This window comes from Chaetodon trifascialis, chromosome 3 (assembly GCF_039877785.1).
Source record: "Chaetodon trifascialis isolate fChaTrf1 chromosome 3, fChaTrf1.hap1, whole genome shotgun sequence".
Taxonomy (NCBI): Eukaryota; Metazoa; Chordata; class Actinopteri; order Chaetodontiformes; family Chaetodontidae; genus Chaetodon; species Chaetodon trifascialis.
Window position 1 is genome coordinate 31990941 of NC_092058.1, and position 26157 is coordinate 32017097.

General features: G+C 41.0%; 2 protein-coding genes across 2 annotated transcripts; one reads left to right on the plus strand and one right to left on the minus strand.

Moving 5' to 3' along the window:
* Positions 1–401: 401 nt before the first annotated feature.
* Positions 402–755, minus strand: LOC139328695 (G0/G1 switch protein 2-like). Its single transcript, XM_070958635.1, has one exon. It carries the CDS (start codon positions 753–755, stop codon positions 402–404), a length of 354 nt encoding a protein of 117 aa, XP_070814736.1.
* Positions 756–7089: 6334 nt separating this feature from the next.
* Positions 7090–26007, plus strand: LOC139329079 (laminin subunit beta-3-like). The gene is made up of 23 exons (XM_070959215.1): positions 7090–7118; positions 7222–7270; positions 8170–8324; positions 14420–14534; positions 14722–14795; positions 14975–15166; positions 15448–15511; positions 15614–15804; positions 16194–16314; positions 16949–17137; positions 17385–17540; positions 17838–18031; positions 19065–19161; positions 20476–20851; positions 21411–21571; positions 21804–22015; positions 22543–22749; positions 22938–23082; positions 23244–23451; positions 24053–24194; positions 24284–24460; positions 24891–25053; positions 25757–26007. Exons 2-23 carry the CDS (start codon positions 7246–7248, stop codon positions 25894–25896), a joined length of 3504 nt encoding a protein of 1167 aa, XP_070815316.1. The 5' UTR covers positions 7090–7118; positions 7222–7245; the 3' UTR covers positions 25897–26007.
* The last annotated feature ends 150 nt before the right edge of the window (positions 26008–26157 follow it).

The following is a 26157-nucleotide window of genomic DNA, read 5'->3' on the forward strand; positions in this document are numbered from 1 at the left end:
TATCTTTTTAAGTGTAGTCTACAGCATACAAATTTTACAATTGCTACATTTGCTGGATGCCAGGAGAACCAAGTAGCTAAGCTTATGTACACTTCACTATACCATATAGTGAATTACTGACTGGAATTCCGTGCTCTCATGATTGTAGGTGGGCCTGTCATGACAGCCATCATTATGGCTTTTGGGGATCTTTCATGTGTGCCCAATACAGAAAAGCATACTAAGAAACATTTCCAACAGCGCTGGAAGGTATCATTCTAAGCAGCACAGAGTGGCAGGCAGCCTAGCCACTTCTCATTTAGCTGTCTATAAAGCTTCAGACTATATACATATTGCACAACTCAGTGGTGTAACAGGAACAGCTCCCTCATGAATATCTCAAGTCACTAGGGGTTGACCTCTTAAGAAGCATGTAGCCTGTTGGCCATGCCTCGTTGGCTGAGTCTTTGAGTCTTAGAGAGGGTCATGGTCTGGATTGTGACCTCATTTTCATGAGCTAGCTCCTCCTCTTCCCCCTCCTGGCCCCTGACAATGTGCTGTATGTCAGCCTTAACAGTTTTCTGCTCCCGGGCCAACATGAGGACCATGTCTGCATCCATCGTCTCACCAGAGGAGAAAGGGTGACACACAGTCTCAACCAGTCCAATGACTGTCCCCAGTACTGCAAACACCGAACCCACCAGGTAGACCTTCAGCAAACCACGGCTGGGTTTCTGACTCAGCATCTCTTTGGCAAAGGGGATCAACTCGTGCATGTTTTCCATTTCCACTGGCTGTGCTTCAGTTGAGATGCAATGGGCTGCAGAAAAAAACAAACAGAACACACGTCAGTGAAAAAAAGCTGTTTCATGTTGTATTCGTGTAAAACCAGCAAACAGCAGATGGGTCCAGCTGTTTTCAGAGGTGTATATATATATATATATATATATATATATATATAATATCTCTGTTTCATATCATTGTAAATGCAATATCTTTGGCTATTTAAACTGTTGGTCAGACAAGAGAAGCAAATTAAGGCAAACAAAAAAGCAATTCAATGTGTAAGATGTTGTTCGAGGCTATAGGCAACTCTCTGGCTATTTGAAATTACACAAGCTATACTATACTAACAACAATCTAATATCCCATTACTGTAAGAACAAATAATAACTCACTGTGATGGTTGGTTGTTCTACTCACAGCTTCACCCTACTCCCAAGTTCCAGTTTGTGGCAAGAACACACCTTCACTGACTCTGTGGTCATTTATAGCCCCAGTCTCTCCACCCACACAGTGACAGCTGCTGAATATTCAAGAAGCATGGAGGCTGGTCTCAGGAAACCAAAAAAAACAGGCATTGAGCCAGACACTTTGACCCAGTTGTGTCTAGGCTTATTGCACAGCCAACAGTAAGACTAATGTCTTAGTCAAAGAATAGACTTTAAAATCTTACTGTTGGTTTATAAAGCATTAAATGGTCTAGGACCAAAATATATTCTAGATTTATTGACTCCATATGAAGTATCCAGACCTCTCAGGTCATCAGGGACAGGTCTATTGTGTGTTCCCAGAATCAGAACCAAACAAAGTGAAGCAGCTTTCAGTTATTTTGCTCCTCACCTGTGGAACATTCTCCCTGCACACCTGAGGTCGGCACCAAGTGTCAGCTCATTTAAATCAGGGTTGAAAACATTATTATTTGCTACAGCTTTTACTTAAAGTAAATGTATTTGCTCAATGGTTTTAATCATTTTAAATGCTAAATTATTGTCTTTTACTGGTGTCTGTTTTTAATTTTCCTTCAATTGTATTTTATTTTTATTTTTTTGTTCTCTTCTAATCAAAATGTATGATTTTTATGCTTCTGTAAAGCACTTTGAATTGCCTAGTGTATGAATTGTGCTATACAAATAAATTTGCCTTGCCTTGCCTAATGTTCTTACTAATATTGCATCATACACCAAGATTGTTAGTGTGTTAATTGTAGCCTGTCAACTAGTGAAGTTCTGGTGAGGTCACATGGGTGCCATACCAAATGTACAGGACACAAAACAAGACCAGCACTTAATAGTTCACTTTGTTGATTCTGGTCAGCTCTCAGAAAAGCATTAAGATTCCATCAACCTATGTCCATAGTGTTACAGTTCAAGTTCCTAGCACAACTAATGACATTATTTCTGCCTCAGAAAAGCGTTCTAAAATAGTAAAAACTATTACACCTTTTCATAAGTTTACTTTACTATAAATGTTTCAAAGACTGCTACAAATGATGACACAAGAAGGAATGGGAAATAATTATTATAAATATTAAAATTAGTGTACTATTCAATCAATGGTCAAGATGGTATCAAAAGACAAAAAAAGAAATGAAAGAAAACAGGAATGAGCATGTGATGTTTGTCAGCTGTCTTGTTGTCAGGTCAGTCCACTGTGGCATAAGGTGGCCTTAAAGCCATACAGGCTTTAAGGCCTGTATGGCTTAAAGCCTGTACAGATGAAGTGTTTCCCTTCATCTGATAGAGCCCCTGTGAATCTACACCATCAACAGCGAGCAAATCAGGGGAAAGGTTGTGTAAACCCAGTTACCCGGCAGCATCTCAGCTGCTGCAACACTGGCACTGTCAACTGTGGAGAGTGGAGCCGTAGAGTACAGTAGACAGAGTGGAACGCACGTACCACACACTAACCATGGTGAGTAACATGGAGCAGTACAGGAAGTGCAGAGATGTTTGTTCTGAATCACATCTGCTGACATCTGAGAAACACGATCCCTAACTATGTATGCCGGCTGGTAGACACTACATGATCAGCTGTTTTGTCTTCTTTTCTTTTTCACAAAAGACGAACCAAAGGGTGTTTGTTAATGACATAATACAATAAGACAAACCTGTCTGTGTCCTGTCTGAAATGATGGCATAGACAGGTGAAGAGGTACTCTGTCATCTAAACACAGTAATCTTTAACTTCACACCTCAACTTTTTAATGCTGTCACCTATCATTCTAGTTCACTGGGCCAGTCAAATTGTCTCTATTCATAACACTGTTAGTCTATAATAGACCCTTTTTTGCAGATTGACACAGTTGTAGTTAATAACATCGTTAAATGCCTTCATGGACATTTCAGTTTCAGAGCCTTGCTTTTGTGCATGCTGGCTCACTGGGATGGCTTACATGTATTACATTTACACAACTAAATGAAATGGAACCATCATTATAGTCCTCAATATTAGTCATACCTGTGTGTCTCCTGACAAATCAAACTGTCAAACTGTTGAACTAGCTTCTCTGAGTAGCATGAGTGAAAGGTGTCTCTTTGGGATATGCCCCCTCATCTATTCTCAGAAGCACTTATACCATTATGCCATCCCTGAGTTGTGATGTCTGCCTTCATATGCTGCATACACTATACTGGATGGTGTTAAAGGCAGAGCTAAAGTCCACAAGACAGACCCAAGGCCCGGTTGAGGTGGATAGGGTGGGGATGGGTGGATTGGAGATGGCGGATGGATTCACAGGGATGGTGTCAGGGCTGTCCTGTTGTCTTTGAAAATGAAAGCAGAAGTCAACCTTACCACCAGATGCCACTAAATCCTACACACTGGTCCTTTAAAATCGGTGTAGTATTCCTCTTATAAGATAGCTAGGCTGTGTCACATCTTTCTCTAAGGCTCAAAGAGTAGTGGGGGATAAAGCGCAAAGGGCTTCTCAACTGCTGCTCCAGATTTGCCACTTCTGCTCACAAAGGATCTTTATTGAAACAGCTCCTCCTTGTCTAGACAGACTGTTTCTGCACTGTCCATCAAGTTTTCTTTGTATTTTTTAAATTAGCCTTCTGAGAATGACTGTTCTTGGCAATTAAGCTAGTATATAACAAGCTTGGTAAAAGAAACTGCGCAGATGTGCACACTAAGTTCTCTTTTTGTGACATATTATTGAATTATTCATATTTTTGTGTCAGTTCAGATTGTAATTATTCTACAGCTTGTTGCGGTAAATGCATTGCATTCAGCCTCAAACTTTCACCTTTCTCAAGGTAATTTAATTAAACAAACATTGTAGTTTGCATCTAGCTGTACACAACTGTTGAAGAAGCTGCAGCAGCCTCAAACTATGTGATAGCATAGTTACAAGCTGTGCCTGTGTGCCTGGACTTGAAGGAGTCATAAGGAAGTCATAAATTCATTCGGAGAGAATATATATCACAGAATCTCTTTGTTGTTTACAATATATATGATGATCACAGAAGACCTTGCCAGCTGGAACCAGATCTTGTCTAAACCTTTTTATAGTGTGTGTGTGTGTGTGTGTGTGTGTGTGTGTGTGTGTGTGTGTGTGTGTGTGTGTGTGTGTGTGTGTGTGTGTGTGAGACCAGGTATTTATCATGTTGTGGGGACAAAAATTTGTTTACACAGTCACATTGTGGGGACTGACCTCCCTTATGGGGACAAAATGCAGGTCCCCTTAATGTAAATCATTAAATTTTAGGGTGTAGACTGAGGTTAGGGTTATGGGTTAGGTAAGGTTAGATTAGGTACAGGGTTAGGAACAGGCAAGTAGTGGTTATGGTTAGGTTTGGATGAGGGCAGTTAGGGTTAGGGTAAGGCTCCAGGAAATTAATGTAAGTCTATGTAATGTCCCCACAAGTGATATAAACACAACACGTGTGTGTGTGTGTGTGTGTGTGTGTGTGTGTGTGTGTGTGTGTGTGTGTGTGTGTGTGTGTGTGTATGTGTGTGTGTGTGTGTGTGTGTGTGTGTGTGTGTGTGTGTGTGTGTGTGTGTGTGTGTGTGTGTGTGTGTGTGTTAACAACATTAACAACCTTCAGAGCAGAAACATTTACAGGCATATGTTCAGGCACACAGAAGTGTACTTAAAGGCTATTATGTGATTGCGGCCGTCTTTAGACTGGATTCTTTTTCCCACTGTCTTGGGTGTTTCCTGCTTATCTACTCTTCACTTCGGAAGGGGAGGTGTATTATGATAGCAATAACTCCAATAAAGTAGCCTTGAAGAAAGAGAGGAAAACACCAGGCTGTTACCAAGAAATAAAACACAGCTACAGGTACTATCCAGTGCGATTGAAGGCGTGACTGTACTTGTCTGAAGTTGTATGTGCACGGTAGCCTATGCGTGTTAGCTGAGTCAGAAGACACACCCTGTACCTGGACTTAGTCAGTGTGTCTGCACAGAGTGGAGAAAAACGTAAGGTGTGTGTTCAGCTGTCCTCGGGCTACTATTTCTTTTCACATAGGTGATGATCAGCAGGCCTCCAGCACACAGCAGAGTCACCACACAGCCTGTCAAGGCTTAAACACTGCCTTCAGGGCATGTATTGTGTCTGGGGAGGAAAGACATGGCAGTGCTTCAACCCCCCCCCCCCCCCCCCGATATGTGTTCTTTCTTAATGGAAAACACCACAAAACAATGTTTATACAGAGTTATGAAATACATTTTTATAATGAAATCATTACAGACAAACATTTCTGTGTTATGACTCTGGACGTACAATATGATACAGTTGGACTTTGTTGAGACATGCCTGTTAAACATGGCATTTAAGGAATTTAAGTGTTTCACTCTTCTTGTCTCTGTCTGTGTAAAAGAATCTCATCCATACATTTAGTGTGTTCACATCTGTAGTACATACTGACTCTTAAAGATATACCCCATGTTCCAATATAGTCAGTTTTGATGTCTCATTTTTCAAGCCCCTCGCCATATTTCCACCATGCTCTGCATCATTCTATCATGTCCACTGTCTTAGTCTGAGCCATTTTTATTTGCTTTGTTTCTGACTTCTGAGATCTTAGGTTTGTCTTTTTACTTTTGTGAACTTATATGAAAAACAACACTCAAAGTATGGCTACTAGTATTATTCACATGGAATATTCACCTGCATTAGTATGTTCTTAAATGTTCATGTTATTATCTATTACATCCTTTTCAATTTTCATCTGTATTTAAATGAAATACTTCATATTTTTTTTATTATTTTATCTATTTATTTTCTGCTGATTATGACATTTTCAGTGTGGCTTTGTTAGTTGAGTTTAGTCTTTAGATTATTTTAGGTTAATCATTAATACTTTTCATTTCACTTTTCATAGTTTTATTAGTAACTTTCTCTTAGAAGCCATATGGAAATGTGTAATGTGTTGAATACATGTATGCTTGTTATACATACAACAAAGTAAGTCATATGTATATACTGCATGCAAACGCATAACCATTCTCATACGTATAATGCAAACTTTTGGACAAGTTTTTGCACCTCTTCTTATGGCTTCCAAGTACACGACCACTATTTTGTCATGAACACAATTCCAAGCTATTTAAAAAAACTAGCATTTTTTAAAATTACATTTAGCATGTAGTTTCCAAAAAGTCTAAACCTGTGTTCAAATTCCATATTGCATACAAAGTCTATAGAGCAGGACACAGACTTGCTTGTAGCTCTGTGAGGCTGTACATGGTTACAGTAATGCTTTGGTCAAAATGCTAACATCAGCATGTTAAAATGTTCACAATGATGCAAATTTTTGCATCATTGTGAACATTTTTAGCAGGTATAATGCTGGCCATGTTGAACCATCTTAGTTTACAGTCTTAGCATGAAAGTATTTGCAAATAAGAACAAAACACAACTGAAGCTGATGGGAATGTCATTAGTGTTATTTGGTTTGTCACTAGCGTGTCACTAAAGTTATCAGTATTCATCCTCTGGGACCCTGAATACTGACTTTATGCAACATTTTGCATCATTCTTCGGTTAGCCTGCACATCAAGAAAAAAATCTATAAACAATAAATGTTTTTTGTTTTTTCTTTAATAAGTTTAAGTAGATGAGCTTATTTGAGCTCACTTTTAGTTTATTATTTGAAGACAGTGTTTTATTACACTTAGTTTAGCATTTGTTTGTGGCTTCATTGCGTCTTTGTGTTGGTGCCTATGTCAGCCTGCGTGTATGTGTGTGTGTGTTGATTCATGGAGTGAAGGGAGTGGTGAGGAAGGGTGTGACTCTGACACACACTGCATCATATCGTCCAGGTGAGCTGGTGTTTATAAAGCAGCAGTCTGATAGCAGCACACTCTTAAATACAGCAGATAACAGAGCTGATAGAGTACCGACTGCCAGGTGAGTCTCAATCAAGAAATCGTCAAATGGCTTTGATTGTATTGTTGTTTCTAGTAGATTGTTTCTACTTGCTGATATTCTTTGTTTTTCTCATCTGCTCCAGAGTTTTTTGTAGGAGACACACAACATGAAAATATTTTTACTTGTAGCTGGTAAGATTTTTGTCTTTTTTTCTTTTGCTTTAATATTTCTGTTATTCTCTTAAGTGTCCTCTATCAGCTTCATGAAGTGGAACTTTCCCTTTAAACTTTCCACACGCATCCATAAGTCATTGGGAGTCAACAGTATGCACGTTTTCCATCCAGCAAAACAGAGCAGCAACTGATTATTCTGATCATTCCATTTTCCAGCAGAGAGGAGAAACTAACCTGAATAGAGACAGAGGTGCTGCAGTGAAACTGGAATGAAAAACCTGCATACTCTGTGTCTCTGGTCATGATGGCACATGTTTAAAGAGTTGTTATCCTCATCCAAGGAGGATTGAATTAAAGGCAGTGGGACTTGGTTGTCTGTCAGTTAGAACTGAAGAAGGCACTTGGATGAGAGGCCGAACATTTTCCAGTTTCCACAACCAAGTCCAGCTGCCCTTGATTCTACCCTCTTTGGATAACATGACCTGTGGAAGCCTGCTTTCATTAGTCTGGGTCTGCTTCAGGCTCTCCCACCCTGAAAAGAACATTACATCAGTGAAAATGCTGAAAACCTGGACTTCTTCAAATTTAAAGAAAGAAAGAAAAGAAAAATGATAGATAGATAGATAGATAGATAGATAGATAGATAGATAGATAGATAGATAGATAGATAGATAGATAGATAGATAGATAGATAGATAGATAGATAGATAATATTGTGCGTGCGTGCGCATGCGCGTGTGTGTGTGCTGGAAAAACTTTGAGTTGAACGTGACTTTTTCTATACCATAATTACAAGACTAGTCCTTCTTTCCTTGTGTTTTGGACTGTTTGTATGTCATGATAAATGTCAGTATTGATTGTGAACTGGAATATTGATGAACACATTTCATTTCTTATGTGCTGCGTCCTGCTGACAGCCATAGCTGCAGTAACACAGGCCCAGACTGATTGCTCTCAGGGGGCTTGTTACCCACCCAGCAATGACCTGCTGCTGGGCAGGGTTAACCAGCTCCATGCCTCCTCCACCTGCGGCCTCACAGGTTCCGAGATCTACTGCACCCCATACCAGCAGGTAGGAGCAGTAACAGTCCTGTGTTTAAAGGACATTTCATCTTCTTGTTTGCACTATATTAGCATTAGCTGGCTGTCAAATCTTCATAAATCATCTTGATCAAGGGAGAATTCTATGAATATGAAGGCTTGTTGGAAAAGCTGTTCAGTTAAAAGTGGTGGAAAGTAAATATACTCAAGTGCTGTACACATTTGAAGTTCTTGTACTTTACTTGAGTCTTTTCTTTTTCATGCCACTCTCTACTTTTGCTCCACTACAATTCAGAAGGAAATATTCAACTTTTTTCTCCACTACATTCATCTGACAGCTTTGGTTCCTACTTTTCTTTTTACAAATTCTGCTTTCTATATGCGAAACATATGAAGAGCTAAGAAAATATATTTTGCTATGAATTAAACCACCCAACTGTTTTTAAAAGCACAGCTGATGATTAGTTGATTAATCAGTACTGATATTGGTTTAATAAAAACTTCAATATCAGTTAAACCAGGGCACACATACTCACTGGCTCAGCCAGCTGTGTTTACCCAGGCCACGCATGGGTCTCTTACATGGGGTTAGCAGCATCAGGAGCGAACAGTGTAGAGGTCATGGCGAACAGACAGAGGTTCAGGATGGAGGGTGTGGTGGTTTTGGCTCGAATGCCCACCATTTGTGAAACAGTCTGATTTCAGTGCCAGACCATCATGTTGCAACTGTACTCTTTGACCAATGTCTGACAAACTGCTCACCAGCCCATCTGCTGCCTCAGCACAAATTACTGGATTTAAATACTGATTTTGAAAACACACAGACACACCACAGCAGAGGACATGCAATGAGGAAAATTCAAGCCTGCAGTGTTGAAATTTTATTTTTGCTCAAAAAACAGAGAAAAATGCTTCTAATTTCAGCTACAATCTTTTGAATGCAGTACACACCATCTGTTTGCTATATTCAGGTATCATATTAAAGCCACTAAAATAAATTAAAGTGCATTGGAACAATGTTGAACAGCCTCAGTTTGGGACCACCCAATGCTGTTAGATTAGATTAGATTAGATTAGATTAGATTAGATTAGATTAGATTAGATTAGATTAGATTAGATTAGATTAGATTTTAGTTCATTCATATATTTTGAATATATCTTTTTAGACTTTATTGTCATCGTCAGAGTGCAACAGAGAGACAACAAAATGCAGTTACATGTACAGTTTAAATTAGGTATTGTGTACCTGCTGTTACATCAGAATCGCCACAGTCAGAGTTTTTTAATAGAGATGCTTTAAAACATGTTTAATATTTTAGTTTTGTAATAATGTAATAATAAAGTTATGCAACACAGAGCAAGAGGGCAGCAAAGATCAGGAGTTAGACTGTTGCCCAGCAGTTCCCAAACTATGGTCCTAGGTACCACAAGTAGTACTGGATGTTCAATGTGAAATCTTCACCTGCAAAGTAATTAGAAACTCCTGCCTTCAGATAAATGTAGTAGGGGGAAAAATATGTCTTCCACCTGAAAATAAGTACATAAGTCAGTAAAGTATAGAACATAATAACTAAGTTACAACACCTCAAAATAATGACTCATCAGTTCATGCGCACCAGACTAGATAGGACAGCTCTAGTCCAATGAAATGGTGTTAGGTTCAAGTATTTATTCTCTGAGTGAGGCCAACCCCCAAAACCAAGGATGGTATCACTCTATTGTGAGGCAAACGATCCCCATTAAGGCGGGGTAGGGTGCGACCCTTGGGTGTCAACGACAGTCGTCTGCCTCGTTAGTGTCCCATTCTTGTCATTGGGAGGCTCCTTGAGCCATGTGTGAATGGCTTTGTTGTTTATTTTCAGAGGCTAAGTTTTTGAATCTCTTTGGAAGAGATGAAAGGACAGCATTGTATGTGAGAGATAGGTGGTGTCTCAGACCTCCCCCTCTGTTCAGAGATGGTTTTTCAACCTTGACATGGATGGCTTCTCTCACTCCTCTTTCAAACCATCTGTCTTCTCTGTCCAGAATATGCACATTTTTATCCTCAAAGGAGTGTGCTTCCTCCTTGAGGTGCAGGCAAACAGCTGAGTCTAAACCTGAAGAGTTAGCTCTTCTGTGTTGTGCCATGCGTCTGCTCAGTGGCTGTTTTGTTTCCCCAATATATAAGTCTGTGCATTCCTCACTGCACTGGACTGCATACACCAGATTGTTCTTTTGAGTATGAGGTGTCCGGTCTTTGAGATGCACCAGCCTTTTTCTGAGAGTGTTCCCAGGTTTGAAATGTACCGGGATGTTGTGTTTATTAAAGATTCGCCTGAGTTTCTCTGATACACCAGACACATATGGAATGACAATGTTATGCTGTCTGTCTCTCTTTTCTTCCTCTGTCACCCTGTTCTTTCTGGAAGCGGCTGAACTTTTCACAAAAGACCAGCTGGGATACTTGTGGTTATCCCAGCTGGTCTCAGAAAAGAGAGACAGACGGCATAACATTGTCATTCCATATGTGTCTGGTGTATCAGAGAAACTCAGGCGAATCTTTAATAAACACAACATCCCGGTACATTTCAAACCTGGGAACACTCTCAGAAAAAGGCTGGTGCATCCCAAAGACCGGACACCTCATACTCAGAAGAACAATCTGGTGTATGCAGTCCAGTGCAGTGAGGAATGCACAGACTTATATATTGGGGAAACAAAACAGCCACTGAGCAGACGCATGGCACAACACAACTCTTCAGGTTTAGACTCAGCTGTTTACCTGCATCTCAAGGAGGAAGCACACTCCTTTGAGGATAAAAATGTGCATATTCTGGACAGAGAAGACAGATGGTTTGAAAGAGGAGTGAGAGAAGCCATCCATGTCAAGGTTGAAAAACCATCTCTGAACAGAGGGGGAGGTCTGAGACACCACCTATCTCCCACATACAATGCTGTCCTTTCATCTCTTCCAAAGAGATTCAAAAACTTAGCCTCTGAAAATAAACAACAAAGTCATTCACACATGGCTCAAGGAGCCTCCCAATGACAAGAATGGGACACTAACGAGGCAGACGACTGTCGTTGACACCCAAGGGTCGCACCCTACCCCGCCTTAATGGGGGATCGTTTGCCTCACAATAGAGTGACACCATCCTTGGTTTTGGGGGTTGGCCTCACTCAGAGGATAAATACTTGAACCTAACACCATTTCATTGGACTAGAGCTCTCCTATCTAGTCTGGTGCGCATGAACTGATGAAGCCTGCTCGGATGAGAGGCGAAACGTCTTCCAAGACAAACTGACAAAGTCCAGTTGCGATCGATTGACTGCCCTGAAGCTTACAATGACCTGGATGAATGAGAATATTCACAGGCATATTTTCATTCTCTAATAAAAGTTATTTTCCAGCTTTCAGTGATTTTCATTCTAAACCTAAAAAAAACAAACCTAAGATGAAAGACAACACTGAAGACAGGCAGGATAATGTATGTGCTGATGTTACGTAACCTTCACAGCTTACAGTGCTACAGTGTATTTGTGCTGTGTTGAATCTGCCTCTGGGAATGGATAGCTGTGCTCGGCACAGACTCTCTCCAACACTTTTCTTTTTGTTTTGTTTCATTTTTTTCTTTTTTCTTTTTACCTGAGCCACACCTTGTCCAAACAGGGAGGGGCAGGAACACTCAGCTGTATCTCAGAGCAGAGACACACGTGTGCATTACTACCAATAAAGACCAACAATGGCAAAGCCCTTAGCAAGGTCTTAGAAAACTAGTCAGATTTTGTTGGGTGTGCTTCATCGCACTGCTGCAAGTACCAGATTTTGTAATAAAAAAGTCTGATAATCAAATGAATAGATGAAAATGTAAGCCTCTCCAGCAGAGAGTAGTGTTGATTGGTCTTGAATAGTTTGATGTGATGTAGATAGAATTTGAAAGAAGTTTTCATAGTAATGTGGCCATTTTGTGTTTCCATATATGCTGGAAAACCTGGTATCAGGTATTGCAGAATTGTTCAGTAAATTAGAATTTAGCTCATGGCAATACAGTACATAGATTTGGTTTAGCTATTTATCATAATGTCCACTGTAGACTTTACACCTTTAGAATTAAGTACACATTTATGCAACAGTCAGCTGGCAAGGACAACATGCAAACAGTGTGTGCTTGCATGTGTGCTGGAGGTGACACACTGCCAGAAACCTTGGAAAAAGGCCACGTTGAATCACTTTTAACCTACATATACAAAGTTAAGAAGAATCTCCCTGTCATGATAAGTGAGATGAAGTAGTGGTAAAACTGACACGGACATACTTGAGTCGTTGAGAGGGTTAAATCTTTATCACCTAAGATTAGATAAGATTCACTGTTTTGCAATAAGCAAAAACAATACACACTTTTAAATCAAATGCACTGAAGCTGAAGTGAAGTCATTATTGTATGGTGTCCTCACAAGGCTTACAGGACAATGATATAGCTGCGATCAGTACAGGATTCATTGAAGCTGCTGTTTGTAGGTAGGAGGACCTGTGTGTTGAGGGTGAACTGACTATTTAAATGCTGGGCTTTATCTGACTGACATGCTGGTCAGCCTGGGTGAGGAGAGAAGGTGATGATAATTCAAAGATAAAGGAAACTGCTAGTTTAGTTCCTTCCGAAGTGGAAAGAAAAACATCTTTCATATATACATGCATCAGCAAAAGCCAAAAAATAGCTAACTTCTGAAAGCACTACTTGTGAAATGTAATTTTTGTGTTCTTACAAATTATTGTTGCAGTTTATGACTCCCAACAAGTAGGAGAAGCTGTAACCAAGTGACAGCTGAAATCTGAAACCTCCATGCTATCTGAATCTCCTGATGATGGTTTCATGTTGTCTTAATCATATCAAAGATACAGATACAGAACTATCGTCCTTTTTACTACAGTGGTGACTTCAACTGATTAAATACAAAAGTGAATTTCACATATAAGGCATTTTAGGTAACTTATGCATGCAATGATAATAATAAAGATAATAAAGAATAAAGACATGGTAAAATGTGTATAGGTATATATAATGCAGTATTTCGAGATGGGTTTTTTGTGGTTTTGGATGAGTTTTGTCAAGTCTGAGAAAATCAGGTTATCTCAGTTTGGGCTGCTGTATAGAATACAAATAAAGCCTGCATTACAAACTGGGGATGTGTAGTTTGAAAGACATGCACATTTAAAAGACAGACAGAGACCAGGACCTTTCAGTGAAAACAACAGTCAGGGAGCCAGAGGGAACTTTTACCTACAGGGAAAGCAGCCATGGTCTGTGTGCCAGAGTGGCAGTCACGTCCAGAGTACCAGCATAGAGGGGAAGCAAATAAATATTGACTAATGAAAGCAGCGGCCCAGCTGCCAGTGGTGTGAGCACTTATGTGGGGAATGGGGGAAAAAATATATATATATGCAAATTCACAAACATACTGGGTGTTGTTGTTGCTCCAAATGTTAAAGGAAAATTTCATCCTAAAATAGAAATTTGGTCATTATTTGCTTACTTTTTTGTTTGTTTGCACATGTACATGCAGGGGTGCTTTGACTGCCTCTTTAAATATTAGACATACACAATTGTTTCAGTGGAACTGTTGTTGGTGGAAAGTGTATGAATTTTACCAAATTCTGATTCTGTCAGGACAAATTCTGCAGATTACTTCCTCTCCCTGTGGCCCAAAGTCAAGTTTCACTGGTGTTGCAAAGTTGAATTTATGCAAAGCATGATGAGATTCAAACTCGGACAGCACGTAGCTCCTTTCTCATCCGGTACAGGGCAAAGTTTCCCCCACATTATTGACCAGTTCTGTCACAATATTGTTAACACAATATAAAGCTTGAACTGTTGGTCATCAGACTTCCCATCTCAGGCATATTGATTTTCTCTGTGATGTGCTCATTGGCACAGCTTATCTACCTGGCATTGAGGCGAAGTCACAACTTTGGAAGCTGGTCTTATTTCCATGAGTCAATTTCAGGACAAAAGCTTGACACTCACAGTGACACCCATACATACACCCAATATTACAGAGAAACTCTGCAGGAAAGTCCAATGTTACTGATTTGTTTGTTTGTTTGTTTGTTTGTTTGTTTGTTTGTTTGTTTGTTTGTTTGTTTGTTAGAGGAGGATGAAGTGTTGTCCATGTGACTCCAGGAACCCAAACGGCCAGCTGGCCCACACTGTCAAAGATGTCCTGTCCACTTCTGGACCAGATAAATGGTGGCAGACCAAGAAAGGTGAGCTAAGACAGAAGCAGCCTGTAAACTGTGCTGAACAGTGTTCTCTGGCTGTAGGAGTTAAAACAACATCAAGTCAATCTCAAAATGAATTTTAACCTAAGTATGTTTCTATGAACATCTGTCAAAAACAGTGCACCTCAGTCATTTGTAGTGTACCTGATGGACGTGCTTGTTTGTCCTGTAGAGGTGAGTCCAGTCACTCTCCAGTTGGACCTCAACAGCCTGTTCCAGCTTGACAACCTGGTGCTCAGCTTCAAGGTATGATACAGTCTGCAAACACCGCTGGGTCCCATGAATCTGTCTAAAACATAAGATAGCTTATCATTATTTAGTGATTCATGAAACATCTCAGTGCAAACACAGTAATATTTGTTTTATTCTTATATGTAATTTATGGATTTTAAATGTGAATTCTTTACTTTATTTTTTACTGTCAGGGCCCTCGACCCAGCGCCTTTGTTATAGAGAAGACACTGGATAATGGCAAGACATGGCAGCCTGCTCTCTACTTGGCTACAGACTGTCCAAAAGCTTTTCCTGGTGTTCCCACAACAACACCTCTTAGCCTGGAGGACACGTACTGCTACACTCTGCCCCCTACTGGAGCAAATCCATACCAAGATCACACAGTAAGGACAAACACTGTGTGCCTTGGCTCGTTATTCAATATGTTTTGTTTTGTCAGATTATAAAATACTGTTTGCAGGACAACCTCCATCGCCAATACTATCTAAGCTTTTGATTAGTATTACTTTGAAGAGGTTTACAAACAATCAGCAGATTATTTGCTTTTGTATTTTCTCTACGTCTCACCTCAGTTGTTGAAGCACTTTCTGAGATGTCTTCAACACAAGAGGACCACATTTCAGTGTCGTCTTCATTTAATTCTATTTTGTTTTCTCTTCTTTAGATCCAGTTCAGCCCTTTGCGTCAGTATGCTTATGTCCCAGCTCCCAAAAGCCAAAAAATTGAAGGTAAGTCTCTGCCTGTCATGAGTTGCTTCTGTGTCGTGACTGATGCACTGCAGACTCGGTTAAAGGTTATAGCCTGCTGATTAACAGCTGTCTCATCCACAGACACAACTGGGTTAACGGGGCTGAGGGTGAGGCTCACAGAGCTTGGTGATGTGCCACGTCTACCAGGAAGAGCTCTCAGTCGATTTTATGCCCTCAAGGAGATGAGGGTGATAGGAAGCTGTATGTGCCATGGGCATGCCAACCGATGCCTGCCAGAAGCCTACAGCAACCCACTGTCCAACAGCATACAGGTATACAGGTGTTTTAGAGGTTTTGAGGGAAAATTTCAGCCGTGGATTAGTTGATCCACTGTTTTTGTTTCCTCTGACTTCCAGTCTTATTCCTAAGCTTGGATAAACACATCCCAGGCCTACAGCTCAGTGTCTCTGTAGTGGAGACACACACACATGACGCTGATATTGATCTTATCATTGGACTCTGTCTTACAGCAAGTAAGAGGGTATTACAAAAAAATCTCCCACGTGGTGCAGGCTGTAATAGAGATTTTTTCACTTGAAAATGCTTCCCGGGATAGCTGAGTGATGTAATGCACAGGCCTGTGTTGATTACAGCCTGAGTGAATCAGCTGACCTTTAATTAGACATGTCTTCATGAGCCTTTTTTCTGTGCCGTGTTGCAGGTGAATCCTCAGTGTGACTGCCAGCATAACACAGCAGGTGTGAACTGTGAGCGTTGTGCTGATCTCTATAATGACCTGCCCTGGAGACCTGCAGAGGAGGGCAACACTCATACCTGCCAACGTAAGACTTCATCAATACCTGTTACACACCTCTTTAAACAAGGCTGATCAGCATGATAACATCATGGCACACTACAGACTACAGAAAAACATGCACGTAGTATCTGTAACATTACCCAGATTTCAGAAGGCAACCACCACTGCTGAGTGTGAAAGGCTTAGACACCTGGCAGTCAAGCAAAACACATACCAGAACAAATGAGTGACTTTCAAAAGAGATAGCGTGGGAGGGAGCTTTCTCAATATAAGTAACATCAGTGGTCTGCCAATACTTTCTTTTTCAACAGACACGTGTGCACACAGCAAATGAAGTGAAGGACTAAAATCTAAAAAGAAATGTCTGATATCCCAGACTGTTCTGTTTTGGAGCCTCCATCATGTCTGAACTGGACAATAGTGAAGGCCTAAATTGGCCCACAATGGAGGCAATCCAATATATTAGTCACATTTTTTTTAGTAGTTTGGTGTTTTTTTATTTAAAGTGCATTTGTGATATCAAAAAGATCTTTTAAAGCAAGTTAATAATTGGGTTTGTTTGTTTGTTTGTTTGTTTGTTTGTTTGTTTGTTTGTTTGTTTGTTTAAGTATTAAGCCATACTGTAAGAACTGTAAACTGACTGTTTGCCTTCTCCTCAGGCTGTGAGTGTAACAACCACGCCCAGCGCTGTCATTTTGACCAGGCCGTGTACAAGGCCAGTGGGTGGAGGAGTGGAGGTGTGTGTGAGGATTGTATGCACCATACCACAGGGCCAAAGTGTGACCAGTGTGCCCCAGGCTACCAGCCAAACCCCCGCAGCCAAATGGACCGTCCTGATGCCTGCATACGTAAGTGGTTCATCAGCAAAATGAAAAGCACTCTGAGCTTTAAGTGAGGCCCTTCGCACATCGCAGTGTAGAAAGTACAACGCATCAAAATCTGATGCAGTCATACAAAAAAGAAAAATTCTTATTTGCATGCAGGATGACACGTGGTTCAAACTTGAACATTAGAAATGTGCAAAATGTTTTTTATAGTATTTAGATAGCGTCTTTTTTTGAGTGGCTCATGTTTGTGTTGTTGTGTCACCGGCAGGTTGTATCTGCAGTGCTGAGGGGACAGTGAATGGGGGCCAGTGTGATGACAGCTCAGGCTCATGTCAGTGTAAAGTGAATGTTGAAGGTCCGCGCTGTGACCGCTGTAAGAGAGGCTACTATGGCCTGAGCGCTTCCAATCCTCTGGGTTGCTCCAGTGAGTCATCGAATACCTTCATATCACACTTTATAACACAGTCTTCTTTCTTCAGAAGAAAAAATGTATGCATGCTTGTGAAAGTGAGATACATAAGTGCACAAATCTAACATAATTTAATTATCTTTGGATTTGATGTTTTTAATTCCAAAAATCCAAGAACTAAATGTTTTGTATTGAAGCCCTCTTTACACTTCCATTGTTACTGTAACTAATAACATAGTTGAATGCATTTGTGGAATCTGATCAAAATGTCCAATGTCTCTTCCTAACTCTGATGTTACTTCTGCTGTCCAGAATGTTCCTGTTCTCCAGATGGGTCACTGTCAGACGTTTGTGACGCAGTGACCGGCCAGTGTCCCTGTCGTCCCCACTTCCATGGCCTGACCTGTGAGGTGTGTTCCAAAGGGTACTGGAAACCATTCTTGTCAGGACACTGCGAACCCTGCAGCTGTGACCCCACCCGGTCATACAGTGACACTTGTAACCAGGTATGTACTCAATGGCAATCATTTCCCATAATGTAGTTGTGTTCCATCAACAAAACTAAAATGAATAGATATAAACTTCAATAAAACTTCACTGCTCTGTAAATTTTAGGAAATGGTGCACAGAAAGATTTATCAATCCATTATCAGAATATTAAATCATATTGTTATTAATATAATATTCACACACGGTTTGGGCAGGGCCTTTCTGTGTTTGCATGTTCTTCCCATGCATGCGTGGGGTCTCTCCGGGCACTCTGGCTTCCTCCCACAGGCCAAAAACGTACTCATTAGGTTAATTGGTGACTCTAAATTGTCCTTAGGTGTGAGTGTGAATGGTTGTCTGTCTTTGTATGTTGCACTGCAATCGGCTGGCGACCGGTTCAGGGTGTACCCCACCCCTCGCCCGTTGACAGCTGGGACAGGCTCCAGCCCCCCCGCAACCCCAAAAGGGATAAGCAGTATAGAAAATGGATGGATGTTTTCAACACTGTATTATATTCCCACTGAATAATGAACTTTTCAACAAACTGTTGACAGACGAGAACAGAACAAAAGAAATCAAACCTCTCTGTTCACTATTCAATAATTATTACATTTGTTTACCATAAGAATATTATTAACATGTTTTGCTTTTTTGCTTCTTTTTTTCTTAACGTCCCTCCAGTTTTCTGATGCCCCCATAGCACCCCCTGGCAGCCACCCAGGGGGCCCCAGCCCCCACTTTCAAAACCACTGTTCTAAAAACCAGTGAAAAATTGTTTCATGCAGCTGGCAGGAGGGACACTGTGGAGACAGTTGGATTCATTTTTAAGATTTTTAAGATCAGAATGAATTAGGATGGTTACTACCACTACTCTAGCTGCAGTTAGTGCTGCTTTCAATGTTTACTGGTACTGCTAGTCTTCAGAGGTTGCAGATGTTATGCTGCTGGACCATCAGCAGAGAAGAGGATTTGGAGCCATAGTTTGTAACCAGTTTTTATTTGTCCTTATTGGTAATGACACAAAAATCACTTCTGTTTCCTTCCTACCAGGTGACAGGTCAGTGTCAGTGCAGGCCGAACTTTGGAGGCCGCACATGTGGCAAGTGTCCAGACAACACATACGGAGACCCTCTCTTAGGCTGCCAACGTGAGTTAGCACCTCTTTGATTTCTCCATATATTGTTCAGAGCTCATATGTTGAATTTGGTTAATTTTGGATTCACGCTTTAGTAAAGTGGTTACAAGTAAACCTGGCTTGTTCACACGCAAACCCCACATTTAAGGCTAAGTTAAGTTAAGTTAAGTTAAGTTAAGAATTTATTCATCACATTACACACAACATGCATAGTTGAGGAGGGAAACTGCACATGCCATGCAATTGTGAAATTGCTTTTTGACCCATCCATGGTCAGTTCTTCCTCCACGGCAGACCAGGAGCGGTGGGCTGCCAGTCGACCAGCGCCCGGGGACCCAACTCTCATTTGTCACCATTGGTCAGGTGGTGATGCATGTTTTTAGTGGGGCTATTTTTTATGGAGGACACGGGGAGGTGAACATGGGGAGAATGGGGAGAACATGCAAACGCCCCTTATTTTTCCTTGAGCAGCAGGCACCAGCAGCAGGCATGGTGGAGGACACGCCCCCTGCACCCACAGCGGGTTTCGAACCGGGGACCCTCTATCTGTGAGGCGACAGTGTTACCACCGAGCCACCGTACCACCAGTAACAGTAGTAATAGTAACAGAATTATTGGCCAGTATCAGTTTATACAACCACAGCTTAATTATTTAGACATCTTGTGTTTGAGCAGGTGGAGAAGTATTTAGGCAGTTAAAGCTGGCTGCTTTATTCATCCGTCAGACAAAACTTTGATGAAGGAAAAAAATTTGGCATGAACTTGCTTAATTTGCAAAAAGCCTTTGACACAATGAATCATATATACTGTTGTCATAGCCACAATGCATGGGTTTGAGACACAGTGATGTAAAATGGTTCACCTCTTACCTTACAGGAAAAACTCAAGCCTGTGATGTTGACGGGTTATATTAGAACCTCAGCATATATCATGTGGGGTGCCACGGGGTTCTATTCCAGGCCATCTTTTATTTCCTACGCATATAAAGGAAATGCCAGGGCCTGTGAAATGCAGGCTCTAGTTGTATGCTGATGATTCTCTGTTATTGGTATGACTGAGTCAATCCTGTTTGTTGAATATGAGAGGAGGTGAGGAAGCTTTTATGCAAGAGGGCAACAGAATTGAAATGAAATCTGCTGCACCAGTGTTGCTTGTGGTGATGTGTTTTTGTTTTTCAGGATAGTGTTGTTTGGTTTTTATCTTGTACTACTTTGCGTGTTCTTTGTCTTTTGACATTTTAGGACTATGTTTAATGTAAGATGTTTTGTTTGTTTGTTTTCTAGTGATGCATAAGTAAATTCAATCATCTTATCTCTTCCTCCACAGCATGCCAGTGTGATGCTGAAGGAACCCTTCCAGAAGGTTGCGACAAGCAGACTGGGGCCTGTTTGTGTCGTCCAGGTGTGACTGGGGCTCACTGTGACTCCTGCAGTCCTGGACACTGTGACTCCTTCCCTGCCTGCGAGACATGTCCCTCCTGTTTCTTCACCCTGGACGCCCAGAGACAGAACCTCAGCTTAGCTCTGGAGAGACTCTCTCCCAGCTTCCCTTCTCGTCCTGGAGGTGGTGTTGATCTTGGAAATTTCGGGCCTCGCATCCACACCCTGGAGACCAGCCTGAACCTGATTCAGAACTCCATCTCTCTTCCACCCAGTACAGCCAGACAGGTCGATGATGCTTTGTCCCAACTGGACAAGCTCAGGTGACTGCTGAGATCTTCAGAAGAAAACATAGCCAGAACTTATTTTTTTTAATATGTAGACACATATCAGCTGATTATAAACCCTTCCATCATTATTGTAGACTTATTTTCTGTCATTCATTCATTCATTCATTCAATTCAATTCAATTCAATTCAATTCAATTCAATTCAATTCAATTCAATTCAATTCAATTCAATTCAATATTCCTTTATTGGTCCCGCGAGGGGAAATTCCAGTATCACAGCAGCACCAGTAAAGTGGATAGAATAGTAAAAGACAACAAGTGCATGCAAGTTAAACACAACAAGTATATACAAAAGGGTGAGATAAAAAGAAAAATGTCATCCTAAAAAAATTGTAAATAGTATTTACAGACTGTTATGTACCAGTAGTATTGCACAGATTATTGCAAAGGTTATTGCACAGATTATTGCACAGGTTATTGCACAGATTGGATTACTACAGATTCATTCATTCATGTAATTTCTTCAGCCCATTCTAACTCTTGGAGGATAACCAATTAAGCCTAATTGAACGACTCTTGTTTCTGTCTCACAGGGATAAGGTAGAGAAGGTTAACAATGCCCTTTCACCCCTGGCAAGAACTCCTGGTCTGGACTCAGAGCTGGACAATCTACAGGCTCTGCTGGACCGTCTCACTGTTGAATACAAAGTTAAGAAAGATGCAATGGAAAACTCCACCAGTCCCAACAATGCAGGTCAGAAACAAAGACACTAATCACTGCTTTTAGTGGTGGCTCATTGATTGTAGGCCTTAGTTTGCTGCTATTCAAAAATCAGTCTTCTAATAAAACGTGAAATATAGAATAAACACACCTAACATTTCAACACAATGTCTCTCTGAACCATCTCACCATCTCAACCAATTCTCAAACAACAATCTAAAATGGAAACATCATAAAATATAAGTTGTTTTTCTGTCATATTCAGGAGCATTTTCTGCCATCAAGAACGCCTATGATGAGTCTACAGATGCGGCTAAAAGAGTGGGTGCCAGTGAAAACAAGGTGAAGGAGTCAGCTGATGTCAGAGAAGAGACTACAAACCTTCAAAACCAAGTACAACCATCAAACACCAGAGATCTGGACAAACTGAACCAGAGTATGGCCTCCCGACCTGACCTCACTCCTGTTGCCAAGCAGGTAACTACCAGTACATTTCATCGACTTGATGCTGTGATACATGCTATCTTGAGCAAATAGCTCAAGATAGCATGTTCATGTCCATCCCAAAGGTCCATTAGAATCTGTTGTGAAGGGAAAAGGTTGATCATCTGCAGAGCATGAATCTACTCAATTTTAATGGGATCATTCACCGCACATTTGAAGCAATTTGGCAAGAAGTTGTTGATATTCAATATTCCTTTATTTGTTCCTCGAGGGGAAATTCCAATTCCACAGCAGCACCAATAAAGCGGATAGAATAGTAAAAGACAACAAGTGCATGCAAGTTAAACACAACAAGTACAAAAAAGGGTGGGATAGAAAGAAAACGTCATCCTAAAAAATTGTAAATAGTATTTACAGACTGTTATGTACCGGTAGTATTGCACAGATTATTGCACAATGATATATCATTATATTGAGATACTATTGCAGTGCTTATATTTTTTGTTAATGTGACCCTAGCTTCCGTATTTCTCCTTTTAATCTTTACTGTGACTTTTCAGGTATGTGACAGTGCTCGTATTGAACCCTGCACCCCTCTCCAGTGTGAGGGTGGAGACTTGTGTCCACCAGACAGAACCCCACCTTGTAAAAAGGGACAAAAATGTGTGGGTGCCCTGCCTCTGAGCAAGAGGGCTGAGGCTGATGCTAAGGATGTGAAAGATCGACTAGACAAGCTCACTGGGAAAATCACAGAGGCTGCAGAGAAGGTGCACGCACACACTAGCATGATGTGATAATTTCGCTTCTGGTGCTGCCTCCACAGGCACATCACTGTGACTGTTTTACAAAAAGCATGAGTAAATTAAGATTTTCAAAGAATATTCAAGATTATTCTCTGATTAAAACAGTGTACAGTGTCTAAAGCATTATTTAAGTTCATTTCATTTCCTTACAGCTCCAGGAAACACAGGAGACCACTAACCAGGTGAGACTGTCTGCAGAGAAGCTGTCCAATAAGATGAAGCAGGCCAGAGATGAGCTAGAAGAAGACTTAAAGGAGACACATGATGTTGTAAAAGAGCTCAAAGATTTCCTCTCAGGTAAAGACTGTTTCAGTCCAGCGGTAGATGGATGAGTGGATGGGAAGTTCACTTGGTTTCAGTAATCATGAGTGATTTTGAATCATTCATCAGAGGGTGAGCCAAGGTCAGTCACCCCTTTACCATTTTGCCTTCAACTATTCCTGTTTCTGTCTGCACAGACCCATCCTCCAACCTGACCCACATCCAAGACGTGAGCGACTGGATCCTGAAAGCCAAACTGCCTCTCAGCCTGGCTGCTCTGAAGAGGAAGCTGGAGGAGCTGAAGAATCTGGCAGCCAATCTGCCTGACAGCACGGCTGTGCTGAACGAGGCTGATCCACAGCTGGACGCAGCCAAGAAACTGCTGCAAGAAGCCCAAGATGCCAGGTGGGCCTTCATGCTCCATGACCAGACAACTGTTACTGATACTCAGTACTGCTTTCTCAAGCATTATCAGCTTTACACATTCACAGCATTTAAATAGCCAGTGATAGATATTAAACCATTTCATAAGAGCGCAACCTATTGTACACAGAGAAGAAGAGTCCTGGTTTAATCAACATGCTCCATTTTTTTGAGTCTGTATAATGTGGTAAAACATATCATTGCTTTTTATAAAGTTTTATTCAGAACAACAAATCTAAGATAACCAGGAGTGTACTTACCAGGGTTTGAAAATACCAATCCAATCCAAAATTGGTCATGATGCAACAAAGCTTTTTATTTGTATATTCTGTTTCTGAAACTTAAATATTAGTCATCTAATAGTCAGTCAAGAGTTGTTCTCGCAGCTTTTATCATTGCTGTCTTGTAGAAATGAATTTTCAGGTTAAATCTAAAAAAATTTTGGGCTTTCTGAAAGTTTTTTGGGCACACCCTCAGCATGTGTTCTCCTCCTGAGGATGAGTCAGAGCTCTGTTATGTCCTTGTAGTGATGATAAACGTCACACTGATCTAAAGGATTTTTCTACTGGTTGCACATTCACAGGGACAGGGCACAGGGAGTAAAGGCTGACGTGGATGGATTGCTGACCGGCTTTAGCTCAGTGGAGGGCTCCCTCTCTGACCTTGAGGATAGGCTGCAGAACAGCATGGATCTCATAGACAACTTGAACAACAGCCTGACTAAGGTAGGAAGCATGGCTACGTCAAACAATGAATGACATGATCCTGCTCGCCAAGCATTATACTCAGTTTTAGAGTGGTTCTCATCATGCAGGCCAAAGACCAGCTGAGCCCAGCAGAGAAGGCTCTGGACGATGTTTCAACACTGATAAAGCCAATGAAACCTCAGCTGGATGAGCTCAAAGACCTGTTACAGAATGGCGGCCAGCAGGCTCAGAATGCACAAGAAAATGCAGACAATGCAGAGGGTGAAGCAGCTGCAGCAAATCAGGTGAGAGACCTGCTGTAGCTGTTCTAGTTTGAAATCTGAAAATTTACTTTTACAAGAGGCAAGTCTAGAATCTGGGCTGGGGATAAGGGCTGAGAGTATAGCAACTATGAGTCTGCAGTGTCAATGTTGAAGGAAGCTTTTGTTGCCACATGAACTTAGTCAACCCCCCTGCGTTTAGTATTAATGTAAAATTTAAATCAGCTGAAACATTTCAATTGTAACTTATGTTTATGATTAGAAGAAAAGGGCATCATGGCCCTTTTGCAGTTCATTTCAGCAGCCAGTGTTTGCATTTAGAGAAAAGGATTTGTTGAAACATGTGGGCACCCTATTAAAGTTGCTTGTTAAAGGCAGAGAGCTAAATTGGAGTAAATGAGGTCAGCAAAATGTCCACGTAAGTGTATTAATACAAAAACGTGTGCATGTGTAGGACCTGTTGTCTTTGGAGAAGCAGCTGGATCGCCTTAAGGATAAGGCTCCAGCCAGTGGGTCGGGTGGAGAGGCGGTACAGGTGGGGGATCGGCTGGCAAAGCTGCAGCAGGATGCTGGAGTTCTGGCCAACACCACTGAAAACATGATGAAGGCTCTTGAAGGTAATGCAGCAAAACCACACAACCACAAGCCTGGGTTTGAAAAAAAAAAAACTTTTGCTGTCATCTCAAATGAGAGATCTTCTAAAATAAGTACTGAAGTCCTCTTAGAACGTTCAGTTCTATCCCCAGGGGTGAACCTGAATGCTTGATGAATACAGCTGAACTTGGACCTTTTAACCCGCTAGATTCTGACTCGACTACTATTCCGTCTGTGAGCAATTACAAGTAGCAGCCTATGAACCAGGATTTCTTCTAATTTGGATTAATGTTCTGAGGGGACAGTAAACTTACAGAAAAAGACACAAAGCAATGTTTTTATTACTTTGTGTTTCTTTTTTCAATTTACAGTATCTGTTCAATTGCATTTGCTGTTACTTTTATCATTCATTTAAAGGCAGTTGTTTGTCCCAGAGTTTACCCTACATGATGGTCAAATACTTAGTTTAGGTTTTTTCTATTGGCCCTCCTCATGCCTCATGCAAACCTTTTTAAATTACATATGTGTCTGAATGACAGAATATGCATCATGTGTCACAACCAGTTGTAGAATGTCCATAAATCGACACAGTGTTTATATGCCCTGAATTTGCAGTAAACAGAGGATGTCACCATTGTGCCATCAGCTGGAGCTCTGGTCCTGTGAGGGAATGTTTATTTAGTCTTTTGCATGTGGTCACTCCCTGTCACTCTTCTCTTTTTCCAGGTAAAGGAGATTCCCTCAGGTTGCTGCAGGATGAAATCCTTCAGAAGTCAACAAAGCTTGAAGGACTTGACACAAAGCTTAAAGACCTTTTGGCAAAACTTCGGAAGAAAGCCCAGGACCTCAGCACCTGCCAGGATTAAAAGTCACCGAGCTGCTCTCTGAGCAGCGTCTGTTGATGCTGTAACTACAACACTTCAAACCGGCCTTGCACACATTCGCACCTGCTGCTGTCAGAACAAGTCTTCACTTCACTAAAGGAGGATTCTTTACTTACTCTGGGACACAACTATAACTCTTCTCTATAACATTGTACCTCTACTTTGGCAGTTGTCAAAGAATTGTGGGAAATGTAGGAAGTCACTATCTGGGGTTGAAAGAGGTAGGACAGTTCAGGGAGATGT

Excerpts from the sequence above, each read along its gene's own strand:
- LOC139328695 (XM_070958635.1), bottom strand. The coding sequence starts at position 755 with ATGCACGAGTTGATCCCCTTTGCCAAAGAGATGCTGAGTCAGAAACCC.
- LOC139329079 (XM_070959215.1), top strand. The coding sequence starts at position 7,246 with ATGAAAATATTTTTACTTGTAGCTG. Across the intron at positions 17,541-17,837 it reads CAATCCTCTGGGTTGCTCCA|AATGTTCCTGTTCTCCAGAT; the intron begins GTGAGTCATCGA and ends TCTGCTGTCCAG. Across the intron at positions 22,016-22,542 it reads TCACTCCTGTTGCCAAGCAG|GTATGTGACAGTGCTCGTAT; the intron begins GTAACTACCAGT and ends GTGACTTTTCAG.